The sequence below is a fragment of the Stegodyphus dumicola genome, chromosome 5 (assembly GCF_044657685.1).
Source record: "Stegodyphus dumicola isolate Sdum_Otavi_A_Nest chromosome 5, ASM4465768v1".
In the NCBI taxonomy this organism is placed as follows: Eukaryota; Metazoa; Arthropoda; class Arachnida; order Araneae; family Eresidae; genus Stegodyphus; species Stegodyphus dumicola.
In genome coordinates, this window is record NC_140772.1 from 180346705 (window position 1) to 180363089 (window position 16385).

At 30.4% G+C, this 16385-nt stretch overlaps 1 protein-coding gene across 2 annotated transcripts in view; it reads right to left on the minus strand.

The window, feature by feature from the left end:
- Positions 1-5990: 5990 nt before the first annotated feature.
- Positions 5991-16385, minus strand: part of LOC118182844 (gamma-aminobutyric acid type B receptor subunit 2-like) — a 591214-nt gene continuing 580819 nt past the window's right edge. For both annotated transcript variants that reach the window (XM_035352237.2, XM_035352236.2), the window contains exons 19-20: positions 15590-16029; positions 5991-11058 (exon numbers count right to left, since the gene is read on the minus strand). In XM_035352237.2, coding sequence (XP_035208128.1) covers positions 10760-11058; positions 15590-16029 — 739 coding nt within the window. In that variant the 3' untranslated portion in view covers positions 5991-10759. The remainder of the gene's footprint in view (positions 11059-15589; positions 16030-16385) is intronic.

The window sequence follows — 16385 nt, forward strand, 5'->3', positions numbered from 1 at the left end:
AACTAAAGTAGACGAAAAACATCACGCCTCATCCTTGAAATCACTTTATTATAAACATTCGGATTAAAACTTTAAGTACTATACACTGCCGCTGCCCCCCTAGAAGTACTCCTAATCCCCAAATTAATTTCGTAATTAGGAGAGTCAGCTGGTGGTCTACAACTGACTGGGGTAGTAGTATATTTTTTCACCAGTCACCTTCTTTTGACTTCTTTTCCTACACGCAAAAACACACACACACATACACATTTAACTGTTTTTATTATTATTGTTGTTGGGTAATGTCAGATTCTTTCTACAAAATTTTTAAGACATAACTTGAGGATACAAGTTATTTATCTGTACTTGAATTTTAATATTTATACATTTATTTGTACTACAAGTACATAATGTAAAAGAATATTTATGGTCATTAAACTAAACTGCAACTTTTATTTTATCATACAATATTAAAAGCCGCTATTTATAAGGAACAGAGGTTTTTATGTCTTTAAGCGTCATACAGCTATCAGCAGTCACGCTTATTCGTTTGTTGAGGCCTGGCAATTATTGTGAAAGTTTATTATTGTCATAGTAAATCTAACTATGTTGATTATTGTGCATAATTATATGATTTTAGTGCAGTTATATGTGAAATTGTTGAATTTTCCTGTGTAATGTTATAAGATATTTCTCGCGCCTTCTTGGCATGCCTTCGTGGTGTTATGGTCTGCACCCTGGACGCGTATGTCAGACGTCTGTGGTTTTATTCCAGGCGAAAGCGTTGCTCATATTTCATCACTCATGCTTTCAAAAAAATACTTAATGTCTCTACAGTGGCGCCCAAACTAAAAGAGTGGTGGATGATGATTCTCCTCGCCCAGGATTTGGCGATTGGGTCCCCTAATACGCCAGTCGCCCTTTAAAAGGGGGAGTATATAAGGTATTTCTCCCGCCTTCTTGGCATGCATTCGTCGTGTGGACGTCTGCAAGCTGGCCGCGAATTCCATATGTCCATATCGAAAAAAGTTATTTTAAATATCACCACTACCAAGTATTTCTGTAAACATGGTAAATAAGCAAATAATTTATGAAATGCTTTTAATCAATTAGCTATCATTTTGCAAAAATAAAAGTTTTGAAAGACCTTGTATGTTTCAAAAGAAGGCTTATATGTCAAATAAACAGTAAAATTTGCATAGTTTTAATCCATCCATCCAAAAGACACATTACATTTTTTAGCAATATTTTAGAATACGTAATGCATATTTATTCTAATTTATTTATATGTTCCATACTTAAATTAAGCCTTAAACCTTCATACACGAAAATGTTAAGCAATCGAAAAAGCTTTTAGTGTTTACTGTATCCTTTTTAACTTCTGGGAACCTTTGATTCATTCCTAAACAGCGTACGTATCTTACCGTAATTAAGCAATTATTTAACGATTCACGGATATGTAAGCTGATTTACACTAATGCTTATTTTTTATTATGTTTACATTTGTTCAAAACAATTTTTAAAGCAATTTTTTTAACAATAATATTATTTTCCTGCAAACATCTAATTTTTGTTTTTCTTACTGTTGTATGATGAAGCAGTGAAATGTATGTAGAAGATATAGTTTTTGAGGAAATATAGGCAAAAATAAACGCATGAGCGACTAAATTCAACAAATCAATGCAGTTATTATAGATGGAAAAAAATAATTTGTTATAAATAAAAGTGAGGAAACATTTAAAATAAAAATTAGGGAAATCGTATCTTTAAAGCCTTAATTTGGCTAACACATTTAAATGCTACAGAATGAAGACTAAGTATAATTAATGGCTTTAATATTAATTACATTTTACTTTAATTAACAGTACTTCGCTTACATTTTAAAAACAATATTTTTTACTTTATTTTTTAAAGTATTATAGCCTAAGTTATAGTCCATTTCACCACTCTTGTCCTATAATATAGTAGAACCACGCGGCAAAATGATTTCCTGTTTAAATTCCTTTGTAGAACTTTGTGGGGATTTTTTATGTTGCTTAACAGTAAATTTAATTTTGAAGCAACCTTTCCCATCACTCTCGTTTTCAACCTAAGCTTTCTTGCCAGAATGTAAATGAGTTAGCGCGCGTGTGTTCAGAATAAGGTAGAAAGAAGTAGTATAACTTTATTATAAGAAGTTTTAGGGAGGGCTTTGGAAGGTGGATTTAGTGCGTGTTTTGCCTGCCTGAAGGCCACGTTGCTAACTTTGGTTTACTAGCGATTAGATTTCTACGGTGTTGAGTTCTTCCAGATGTTAGGCTTGCTTACGCTGAATTTAAGTGTCATAGCCTGCCTGCTAATTAAATAACCTTTGAAAAGGTCATAGACTAACTTAATAGCTTAATTCTATTTGATTTGAAGTTAATTGTTACCTTTTGAGTTAAGAGTTGGCAGTGTTGGCTGTTGTAAGGCCGAGTCTGTGCTATCTGGGAATAATAGTTAGTAAAGGGTTCATTACAGCCTTTCTCTGGAATTTGTCATACTTAGGGATAATTCCTTACACATTCTGGTAACGTCTAGTAGTTTAAGCTCGCTAAGAGAACAAGCATTTATTTAAAGTTTCCTCACATTATGATAATTCCTTATGTGCATGAATCCTTTTCATGACTGTTTTGACAATTATCGTTCTACAGCGACCACTTCCTTTAGCAGTAAAATATTACTTTATTAGTATTTGTATAAAGTTAATCTTATCTAGTTTTAAATTCGAATTGAAATTTAATTGCACTTAAATCAGGGAATAAACGCTGTCGAATTGCAATGCAATTATTATTATTATAATTATTTGATATATTGATATGATATAAAATAATTTTCATGCTTTAGCCTTTTAAATATGCCTATATTTTGAAGTTTTCATATTCATTCATGTATCTAATGAAAATGTATACCTGAATGTTATTTGTAAATTAACCAGAATGCATCTTCGGCATTTTTACATAATGTAACTGAAAATATGAAACAGAATCAGAAAGAAAAATAAATGATTCCTATATGGTTATTAATAGTCAGGTCAAAGGCCAAATAATAAAAATGTGTGTATTTTTAATTATGTTTATTAAAACATGTAAAAGTTTTATACAAATTTACTCTCTGGTTTCCTCATTAATGCGTTTGAAGCAAACGATTGTGGCTTCAATAGTCTTTTCTTTTCTGTTGTGTGGCTGCATTAACATGCGACTTGAATTTTAAGTATTATGCAAATTATAAATTTGTGAAATTCATAATATTGCTAATAATTTTGTATATATGATATTTTATATAATGTAATGCCTCAAGAGGGCGAACCATCACTGGGAAAACAGCGTAATAGGAGTATGTCCATTCAAAATCCAGGTTAAATCTCGCCAATCGGCGAGATTGTCGCAAGCTGGCGATGGTTTTAACGGCTTACTAATTTTTGTAGCCAAATTTCTCTTGAAATCGATAAAAGTCGCTAATTTTGTCGACATTTTAGTCTTTTTTCCATAATTGGAACTGGTCTGATCCTTATGCAACTGCAACTGCGTATGCTTTCCAGCAATTTCGAGAAATCGAAAGTTTTGGAAATTTCTTGCCGGACGGGGGAAAACTACATTAGACTGAAGTGAGAATCAGCTTAGTTTTAGTTCCGAATTGAGTACTGAGAGATCACTATGCGAGCTTACGCATTTGAGGCAGTTAACATTGTCTTGTTTTCAACGTTCTTAACAGTTTTAAGTGGCAACTACCGATTGTGGTCTTCACACTTAGAAGAGATGCACGAGTACTTTTGTGAAAAGTCCCAGAACAGTAGAGTGTTTTATTTGAGAAAATAAATTTTATCAAACTATCATCGGTTAAGTGTGCATTAGTTCATTACGAACCGTACGCATGTACCAATACATTTCAATACCAATAAATTATTTCGTTACTGATGATATGTGGTATTAGTACAGATGCGAAACAATAAAATGAGTGGTATGAAAAATGCAGTCTTTATTAAATCACGATTAAAAGCTTCAAGACATTGCAAAGTTCGTTAACAAATATTTTTACCGCCAATAGCAGGATTTATATCCATATAACGCACTATACATTGAACTCCAACAAAGCAACTTATTTTTTCTCTTAGTCACGATAAGAGCTGAAATTCTTTTCCGAAGTAAAGAAAGTTTTCGAATTTTGTATCATAAAACTTACGGTCAACCCTGGCTTGCCTCTTATCGGTAATGCTTTTCTATCCTTGAAATATGCTTCATAATCACAATTTTCTGCCATGCATTGTTACTGGTTATATGGATTCAATATAGTAACTTGAATCCAAGCGTAGATTTATGAAATCAAATAAAAACCGAGCTTCCCACGAATCAGAAAATTCAGCGTTACTTTGTCTTGTGGCAAAGTGCTGTCGTGTTTTGGGATTGAAACTGTGCACTGATTGTGTCCGTCGATTTACTGGAATGAAAAGGAACAAGTAATATAGCTAATATACCTCAAAGATTTATGTCATGAGATAGGTCACCTACCTGCTAATAAAATGCTTATAGTTCCTTGATAACATTCGCCCTTTCACAAGTGCTTATATTCTATAACACTTCTAACGCCTTTTGGTGGAACATTCTGACGCAGTGCAGTTTCGATACAACCGATTTTTATTTCTTCCCATTCATCAAAGAACAGACCACGAATTTTGGAACGACAAGATTATCAAAATAACCTTGAAATGGAAATGAAATCTAATAATAACTGCAAGGAAATCTGACATAGGAAAAGAGCTTTTAGAAATGTCTCAACGCTCAGACATGCACTTCAATAGTCTTTGAGATTAATACAATAATACGTTACATATTATGAAACGCAGCGCGCACTATATTACACCTATAATAATTTTGCTGAAGTATTGCTTTATGAAAAGTTACTTTGAGTCTTTCCGTGCATTTTCCTTTTACAAAAAGAGAATCTCAAGTAATTAAAATATATGAGAGCTTTTGCATCTAACAAAAACCAAACTCGATTCTGTAGAAACTTGAAATATGTCTCAAGCTATTATGCAAAATTTGATCATAAAACTAAAACAATATTTTGATATATTTTAAATTCAGTTTTTTTAATATAGAAAACATGACTTGAATCTTGTGTATATTTGTTTTGCGTCATTAAAAATAACACGCAGTAATTGTAAAACTGCATTATAAGGTATTCCATTATTGCCAATTGTAACTGCAGTGATCTTACTATACTACTGATTTCGTATAAATATATAATTTATATTCGAAATTGTGGAAATTAATGCATACCACTAAATATATAAGCTTTGCAAACTGAGTATCAAAAATAATCTAGTAAATCTAGTTTTGTTGTATCATAACTGTTTAAAATGTTTTAAATATTTTATTATATTAAGTATATTCGTGTAATTTTTAATAAAGTTCCTAGATTTGTCAAAGGGTTTTTACTAAGAAATATATTTAGATTAAATATTATTTCTTTTCACAATTATTAAACACAGAAGAAAGTTTTGTTCGTACTTTTGAAAAATTAAAATTCCGTTTATTCTAGAACGTAGAAGATAAGCTACAGTAAATATTTTCATAACTTTACTATTACATTTTTATTAGCGTCTTCGGAAACATCATGTATTCAGGAAGTCTAATGGTACACTTGTCATTTCCTTTTATACGCTGCAGGCTTTAACTGTTATTAAAATTCTATCTGGTTTCGTACAAAGGTGCCCATTGTTTCTGAGAGGCAAATGGATCGGTTTTCATTAAGTTTCAAAAGCAATCAGCCTGTGCGTAAGGCGATCTGCTGAGTTAGCTATTTTACGAATGGGAAAAAGAAGGCATACCTTGTCGCTTTTTCCTAATTCTGTCGACACTTTCGGAATACAAAGTAAACAGAGTCAAAAGAAATATTTATTTTTTATATAATATATCTTCCTTTGTTTTATTGCATCTTCTATGCTGTGATCACTTTGAGCTTATTGTTATATAGTAAAATAATCCACTATGTTAGTTTAATAAAAGAATTTATTTATCAGATTTTGTTTGCCTATTCAAAATGATCACTTCTATCACACCTTTACCCTAACAATTTATCGATAGCTAAATCATTTTCTCGAATATCATAGTAATGAAATTGCACCCAACGCATCGAGAAATTCAAATTTGTTACGATCAGAAAATTGTGAGAAAGAATTGAATGATACAATTGCTGTTACACAGTTCTTCAGAAGACAACCATAAGTATACAAAAAATTTCATATTAATTTATTACACTCATTATCTGTTATCAAGCTTGCAAACAAGTAGTGTTACGCGTATTTCTGAACATATTCTGACTTTAACACAGATAAATAAATTTTCAAAAACAGTATATACATAAGTGCATCTCTCATTTTATGCCAGTCAAGGACAACAATAATTAGTTTAAATTTCTCATATACATAACAATTCTTACCATAAATTTTATTTGAAGCATGCAGCCATAAGAATAAGAATTATATTAATAGTAATTTAAGAAGCTTCCGTTATTAAGAAAAGTTTAATAATCACCAAAGACAGAAAATTGCAAACTAGATTTGTTGCATAAAATAGGTTTTCATGCTTCGGAAGAATAACAAAAGGAAAATATCAAAGATTTTAAGATCGCTTTCAATGTTAATATATTAGATCATTCGTTCAAGTCCGTATTTCTGCTTACACAGTAACTCAAGTCCATATTTCTGTTTACTCAGTGTTTCTTCTCAGATTTATGTCGGATATAAGCAGCACCATGAAAAATGCGACTAGGCTCAGAGCAAGACAAATTAACAAATTTATTTACCAAAATAAAATTAATAGAAATAAATAAATAATTTGCTACAAAATAAAAAAAACAGTTGATATTGCACACTATTGAATTTAATGATCAATGATTTAACTTGACTTCGGTAATATACTATTCCCAGGTTGTCGTAACTATATGAATATAAGCTTCACATATTCACATATGAATTCATATGAATTGCACACTATTGAATTTAATGATCAATGATTTAACTTGACTTCGGTAATATACTATTCCCAGGTTGTCGTAACTATATGAATATAAGCTTCACATATTCACATATGAATTATCTGAATTCATATGTGAATTCAGATAATTCACATATTCACATATTCACATATGAATTAGCTGTATTTTAATAATACAGTTTTCTTTTAGAGAACAATGTTAAATATTTGAATAATTTTACAAAAATTCAAAATTTAAGTATTTAGAGCAGTTAAAAATTATTAAATTATTTCTTTAATTATTGATCTTAGACATCCATACTTTCAGTTATTAAGCTTCTTAGAAAAAGAAGCAAAATTTATGCAGACGATTTCTACACGTAAGTGGACAGAAGACTCACAAATAAAATTAAAGTTTGTGTCATCCTTAAAACAAAAAAATTCCCTTAATAAACACTATTTATATTAAACGTTTTATTATATATTTGTTATTTAAAAACAAACATTAAATAAATTTTATGAAGCATTCACTAGAGTCAACTACAAATTTAAGAACAAATTACCTCTCATTCAAAGTTTGAAAACATAAATTTACAAAATGAAATACGTTCATTTTGCAGTTGCTTAAAGTATTTGTGATTAATATTGCATCATACTGCTAATAAGCGTAAAACATTGTCTGAAGATAATAAATTTGTTTTCGAATATATTTGCAAATTTTGTGCACAAAGATATGGAATATTTAGTTTTTATTTAATAGAAGCATAATGTCTTCCTAATTATTATATTTCTTCTCATTAGACCATACAAAAGTTAAATTTTATTTCTTAGTAGCTTTCTCATCTTCAAAACTTGTATCTCATTAAATTCTGTAACTTATTTAAAAAATCTTCGTAGACGATAGTTTGAGACACATGTTTAAGGAGTTAAAGCTCTAAGTCATAAATATCCTTTACAAAAATTAACGCATATGTTGTGATAATACAATAAAACCGCAAAAAAATGACCACCTTTGTTATTTTGTTACAAATAGAAAGGGACTAGCTGTTTTAAGTTTTATTTTAGATCATAAGAAATTAATAGAGAATTGTCTCCTAAAATTAGGTTTGCTACGTATAGTGAAAGCATGAGCAATGTATGTTAAAAATTTGTGAATGCGTTTGTAATTTTCTCGTCTATCTTTAGTAGCTTTTCCTGCGTTTTTACTTACTCCTTTTTCTAACATTTTTCACTACTTATTACATTTTATCTTTTTTATCACTCCAGCTACTGTATTTCCAGTCATACTATATTAAGCCGGCAAGAAATGCATATTATTTGCTAGAAATGAATGATTTTCTACGCTAAAAGTTGCAAGAGGATTTGCTTAAATTTGTACTAAATAAATATTTCTTTGCTCAGTTTGTAAAATTAAAATTTCTTTTTTCAGTAAGAGAACTTGAAAATCCGAAGGTACAGCAATAACCACATTGTTATAATGAGATGCAAAAAGAAAATGAAATTTATATGCTTTAAAAAGTGTTGATAATAAAAAGAAAAATCTTACATTAAAAAGAACGTAGTTTTATTAATTGAAAACTTTTCAAGTATCTTAAACACTTAATGTAAATCACAAACGCAGTTTTCTGTTCGTCAATATAAATTAAAAATATATGAGCGATGCATTCTTTAAAAGTATTTTAAACTCAGATTCATTTCTTATTATTTATATAAATTTAAAACATGCGATTTATTTTTAGCTTCTAAAATTCAATATTATTAAAAGGAGATTTTCACAACGTGATCAAATATAAAAGGTCGGTGGGTGGTCAAATTAAGCAGATGTTACTGTAATTCTTTGTATGAATAATTATAAAGGGAATCCAGTGCTAAATGTTCAGCTTTACGACTGAGACAAATTTTTATGCATAAGTGTTAACTTGTTTCTTGTGTAAATAAAAATAACTGAACATATATATCGCCACTTTTTTATTAAATTTAACCATTTTAATTAAACGCGATTCTTTGAAATTATGGATAGTTATTGCATTTTTTCTTTTTATTTGTAATTAAAATTAAGAGAAATATATAATGCATCATTAAAATGTCTGGTACCTACCTTGTTGCAAAATCAATGTACATATAAAGAGATCTAAGTAAGTTTTAGCTGTTTTGTTTGCAGTTTTCTTCTCCTTTTTAATTCAAATAGGTTACTAATAAATTCCAAGTGAAACATTTAATTTTAAATATCCTCTGATATACTATTTTATGTAAGAACAGCAGAAGGGATTTAAAGCATTGGATTTTAGTTCTTCATATTAAGATTTTATCAACAGTTTTTATAAAACTGATGTTATTAACAGTTTTTATAAAACTGATGTTATGAGCTTATTATTTAATTATATCCCATCTTCTTTACTGATTATCTTATTTTTATAATATATATTTTAAATAGTTTCTTGCTATTTTAATAAATAACAAACTTTCTAATAATATATTAAATTTTTATTCAAGTTCTTTTAAATAATTTAAAGCTTTTAATAGTTTTTCTTGTTTTATCAGTTTGTAATGAACGAATCTTTTGCAAATCGTTAAATGAAGAAACATTTCCTCGTGAAATAATTTTGTAATTATGAAATATAAATATTTAACATCTAAAGAATATAATTTTAATCTTGTAGTTTCATGTTAGAAAGCGAGAATTATCTCGTTCTGGTTATAGAATACTTTCATACTGGTGTTCGTTATGGCCAGAAAATTTTTGAGTAACATTCTTTTAGACTGAGATACTTTATAGAATATATTTGCCTTGCTTTCCTGTAGATCTTTTGCCATGTTATCTCCTTTCATTTAGGGTGTTATGCAAAACAATTTTTTCAGTCATTTGAAATACGCATGTGTTAAAATATCAGGTTAAATTTAATTGTAGACATAAAAAGAAACAGTCATAATCTATTAGGTAAAGTATAGCTTTTAGAAAAAGGTACGCGTTGAAGCAATTTTCCTTCATGGAGGTTCATGACAAATTCTCTGACTTTTAGAAGCTTTCAATAATACGAATTTGAATAAAGGTTTCTGTGAAACGACCAACGCAAATTTTAATTTCTTGGTTTAATTTAAGCAAAAATTTAAGCAAAACCCAGATGAAATGTTTAGATAATTTTAAAAGCAAATTAGCATAGTTTAAAAGCACAGTCTCATTTAATAAAACAAAAATTGTACTCAAATAAATTGTATAATAAAGAACTGAAGAAATTTTTGAATGATGCTAGTAAAATAATCGCACACCTGCAGAGAGAAAAGTCGATTTAAAATTGCTTAAAATACTGTTTGAAGTTTACAGTTATTGCTAATGAGAAAATTAAACCGCGCAATGAACTTTCCAATATTTTTTTTATACCTCGAGGAATATTCTTCTTTTAAATCATCGCAGGGGACCGGCAAATTGTAGCACCACATTGTTTACAGATCGCATTCTTTTAGTATAAATTTTCTCCATTTTTCGAAGAGTAATTTAAAATATAAAATCGTTTAATTTATTCACCTAAAATTATTCAAAAGTTCATCTGGATTGATCATCCGTTTAAAATGCTTCAGTAAATCGTAACCATTAAACACGTCAGTTATGCTACCTTGCTCTGAACCAGCGCCCTTTATGCAAGGAAGCCTCCTTTTAAAATTCATGATCATGAAGGCTCATTGTGAGAGATCCCTCATCAGATCCTCATCGGCCCACTTCTCGATACGAAACAGTCGGAACAATGATATCGTTGTTCCTCATTTAAGTGTATACTGAAGAGAAGTCTTCATAAGTATTCCACGATATCACACTTAACTGAAGGATAGGAGCTGTAAAGGGGTGTGGATTCGTCATCGTTGGGCGATTTCCGATTGTTCATTATATGGCTGATATAAGGAAAGAGGGGCAAGAGCCCTGGGTCGGTCCTTCTGTTGTGAATCACTGAGACCTGGCCTCCACTAGGAGGCCCACCAGTCCCGTAACTTGTCCTCCTGGTGGCGTCCCTGAGAGTTCCAAGACTCTTGGCCCTCCGCCGGACGTCACCATGAGCTGAAGCTGTTCGTCTTGCATTCGAATCACTGTCAGCTATAGAAAAAAGTCATCGCAGAGAAAGTATTAGTATCTAGTTAAAAATCTCAAAAACTATTATATGTAAGTAATTCAGTCATAAAAGAAAAAATAAATTTGCTATGAAATATAAAGCACATGAATAAAAAGAAAACTTAAATATGAAAAAAAAAAAAAAAAAAAAAAAAAAAAAAGTTATTAAACAGCACGCTTGGATTAAACGTTCTGAATGAATGAGACAATTTACACTTTCAGGATTTCACTGTCCATTTAGTGATATATTTAAAATATTTTTAAGATATGTTTCGAGTTAGATGAGTGCATTTCTGATCTTAATTTGAAAAATTATTACAATTGTCAGAGAAACGGTAGTGTCAGTATCTTCATAACTCTCGTCCGTGCACCAAATAAGTCAGGAAAGGAAATATTTCTTTGAGGGTAATTTAGACGTGAGCAGAATATTAGGACTAAAACCGTGGCAGATTGCCCGTTTTTAAAATTCACGTGATTGTGCATTTTACAATTAGCTTCGCCGATAAAATTGTCTTTTCTTAAAATTACTCAAATGTAACAGCATGTAAAATTTCAAAACAAATAATGAGTTTTCGGATTTATACACATTTATACTTAGAACCGCGGTAGCAGTCATTTTTAGTGCCCTTATGAAATTTTACAGAAAAATTTTTCATCGTAAATAATTTTTATAATAGAGTAAAAAGCAGAATTTCCTTAAACAGAGTACCTTTTTATATAGTTACATACACATGTTACGTTGGTCATATAAGCACATTGCCATAGTGCAAATGTGGCAGTTTCAAAGCATTGAGCTAACTGGATAATTATTTTAACACTTTCTAAAAATAATTATATTTCTTATGTTTGCTGCAATGGGCTCATATACTTTTCGGATAACTGGAAAATATGCATTAAACAGCCTGCTTATTGTAATAAGCCGAAGAGAATAATGACCTATTAAAACGTATGGAGATAAAAGATTATTTTTTCATTGCTTACAATAATGACAGTTTGAATTACTTCTTTATAGTAAGCTTCTTAATTATTTATTTTTGAATTAGCTACCTTTGAATTAGTCAGTGCTTAAAACTGTTTAAAATTATCAATCATCTTTGCTTAATAAATTGTTATTATTAAACAATATTAGATAGATAGGTGAACTTTTCATTGTAGCTTCACGAACATATTTAACACTTTTTAGGATGGCTTCAACAGTTTGTGTCAGAAACTGGGAATCACATCTAGCATACCGCATTTTAATAATGCACTTTTTATTTCATCTTCACAAACATTATTTTATATGTCAAGAATTTTTCTAATTAAATTTAGACATTCTATAAACTTTCGGAACATTTAACAAAATAAAGGGTCCAAGTGCAACGATTTCATACAAAGGCTTCTATCAAGGTTTCACTTTTTCCTAGTAGTTTAAATAAACTCCTGTTCTATTTTAGTTATTGTGTGCTTTTCTTTATTTCGTTTATTTCTCATATAGTGCAAATGAGGCAGTAATAAACGGGATATTTCACCTTAGAGACTGAGGCTATGCTTTGACAATGAGATGCGCGAGTCTTCATAGAACATGAAAACCATTATACAGATGATGTTTCAATGAAGTTGTGAGAATAAAATAGAACCTATATCACATTCCATGTTAGCAACTTGATTTTTTTCTATTTCTTTGAAATTTCTCTTTCCTTTCCGTCAAATCTAAGTAGTCGACCGGCAATTTATGTTAACATTTCAGTGAAATATTCACTGAGCTTAATACTAACTTTGGTGCTATTCCAAAACAATGGACGGGTTTCCTCTTATTATTTAAGTTTTTTTTTTTTTTCATCTGAATAAAATGGTATTCTTTACACAGTCTGTACGTCAACTGTTATCCATCCAAGTACGAAAATTAATTTCAATATTCTGATTTCAGTGCTGTTCTCTCGCCTATGACTGTAGTGGCCATCTATGTATTGTTTTACAATCGCGCCACATTGCAGAAAGTTCGTTGATCACGTCTGCTGCAAAATCACACGCATTGTCACTCTGCAAAATATGACATGCACTAAAGTTTTAAAATACCTTCAGCTGTTCCAAAGCAACTTCAGTTGCATGTTCTATTTTTGAAATAAATTTTGATGCAAGAATTAAAATCTTTTGTAATAATAATACTATGGTGTTATTGAGGTCATGTTACATATTCGACAAAGCAGTAAAACTAGTATAATATTACTGCTACTACAATAGAATACAAAATTTATTTTTCAATGTAAACAGCATTATATTTCTTCCGTCGTGTTCTATGGCGTAGTGATTCTGACGAAATATGTCAAAGTATTTTGTCTTCAGAACTTCCTATTACCTATCAGTTGTACTGTTCTTGACTTTTAGAATAAAATTATATTTTAGAAATATAAAATTTGTTGATGTTTTATTCATTTAAGTACAGAGAATTATGTTCTTTCACTGATCAAAGTATTACGATTATTTATTGAAACATCTGCTTAGGCTTTTTTATAAGTATAGGTACACACTGAATTAAAACAAAAATACCTGTCGAATGGAGAATTAAAATTACACTCTTCTTCTAACAGGCGTTTTATAAAAAACAAAAAAACTGACTCAGGTGATAGAATTCCTCTTTCGTAACATATTAGTTCATTTTTGGCACTATTTTGCATTTCATATTAAAATTTTATAAGATGTTTTAAATAATTAAGAAGATTTTTGAAATTCATATTAACGTTTAGTTTATATTCATTTCTTATGGACATAAATGTACGTGCATGTAATTCTCTGTATAGTAATTAAAATGTCTAATATTTACTTCCTTGTACAAAATAAAGGAAGTTTCGTAATCACGAAAAATTCTGGGTGTCATATTTCAACGAAAATACATATTTTGACCACTATCCAATGCAATTTAACGATATTTTGGGGTGACATCTCTACGTAAGGATAGAATAAAGGACTCTTTTTCTCCAAATGTATTATAAAACTGATTTAGAATGGACTCAGGACGTTGACATTGTGTATATAGGACTGGTATAACATGCACTTGTGTACCTCCCGTTTTGGTTGCAATCGGCCGCACCAAAAGTATATAAATATGTATATATATATATGCCCACTCTGTTACTCGACTCAGTTAGCTCATTTTGTTTGATTCTTATAAGTTGTTAAATTACGCATTTTTTGCTTTAAAAATGATTGAATTATGTTGTTCTTATCTTCCGGTTAAGGTTTTTATGCCTTTAGTTAATCTGCACGCAATAGTTGTAGAATTATCAACAATTTAAAAATTACTTAAGTGTGGCTAAGCCTAATATTTGTTTATCACAGCAGCCATATTTTTTACATTTGAAACTTAGCAGACTATAATTTCTGTTTCTGCACGTTCAGTGTCTTTTTGCCGAGTGGGACCAAAAGTAAACTTTCATTTTGTGCACCGAAAAATCTGACTTGCTGTCTGCTCGTCGAACTGCTTGCTTTTGCGTATAAACTCTAATTTTAATTGTAAAAATTGTTTTCTGATTTTTTTAACTATTTAGTGTTTGATTTTTTTATATTTTTCAAATTTTAAGATTTATGTTATTTTTGTCTTGTCACGAACTTAGAATTAATTGAATGAGAAATACACCTCTAACGAAATTCGAAGAAATGAGTTTAAATGAAATGCAGCAAAAAGTGAGCATAATTTACTATTCCGTACAAGGAATTTATGTGGTGTACACATCAAATTTTTCAATGTCATGAAAGTAATTTATAACGCACTTGAATTGTTCCAATTTTGGTTAATATATGATAAGAAAGAGTTATTAAAAATATTAATTACAAAACAAAAAAATGTTCTGTCTGAGGTTTTGAGTATAGACTAATTCCCACGGTTTTAGTGTTAAAAATATCGTTTCACAAGTTTCACCGTCTTTTATTAAGTTATTCATATAGTTAGACCGCTCTTGATGTATGATTCTTTGAATAAAACTGAAAAAAGCATGAAAATATTAAGATACTCTTAGCACATGGATCTCACCTTTCCATCCTTTTTTTGTAAATAAAACAATCCGTATTTTCGATGGGGTAGTATGCTCGTCACTACATTACCCATGCTGAGATAATAAAAAGTGCACTACAGCAGCCCGTGTCACTACCAAACAAACGCTTCTAACCTTATTAAAATAAAGTTCGTTCTAACCTTAATCTAATCTTATTTGAATAAAGTGCCTTTTTTAGATTATTCAATCGCTGCAGATTTCTTCTGTGTTAAACCAACAGACATAATACAGCGAGAGCGGGTGAATCAATCAATAGAGAAATATGCGTGAATCAATCAATAGAGAAATATGCGTAGAGACTATTAAATTCGCACTAAATTTCTTTAATGAACACAATATATGTAATAAATCAAAGTGCAGATATCAACTGCCTAAATTTATACGCATATGAGGAGAAATGATCAATTTTATTAAAGATATGATCATACTTTAAATTTAATGAATGGAAATGTCCAGTATCCATAATATACGATGCAGTTACTGACCTTCTGAACACGTCCCCATTTCGAATTTATCAGTGTCCTCTTCGGCACTCGACGACAGTCCGTTCATGAGACTTCTCTTCCTTTGCGCGTTTTGTATCGCCCTCGCGTAAGAAGTGTCGTCCGATTCCTGATATTCCTGGTGGTTTTGGCCCCCTGGGCTCTTCCTGGATCCTTCGCTGGAGTCCGAATCAGCGAACTTGACTGGCTGACTTGCTTCGTCCATGAGAGTGAGCGGCTGCAGTTGTCTGTAGCGAACACCAGGTGCCGAAGGGGAAGGTTTAGGCTCCTCGACCCGGGGCACTTGAGGTACAGGATACGTGAAAGATGGGGCTTCTTCTGTTGCTGGGGGAGAACTCATTTGTACCGAAGATTCGTCTGTTCTTGCGTAGCTGCTCTCTCTCTCGGACATGGTGGATATTCTAATTGAAATTTCCGACATCCTAAAAATATGTGTTAGCCATGGATTTAGAGCAATAATAGGCAATTCTTTTAATTTATATAATAAATATAATTCCAAGTATTCGGAAAAACTGAGACAAAATTTCATTCAAATATTCAAAAATTCTGGATAATTGGATTGCTTTACTTCTGCAAACGAAATATGTATACGTCATGAAGTAATAATAATTTAATTAATTAGATTTAATATTACTTTTACTTATCGTATTTTGTTTTGACAGAGATTAAATAGGTGGCAAAAGAAATTAATTTTATAAAACAAAACAGTATAAAAATCGGTTCGTTTTTAAAATTAAGCGAACATATATTTCCCGGCTGAAATATTTTATGTATATAC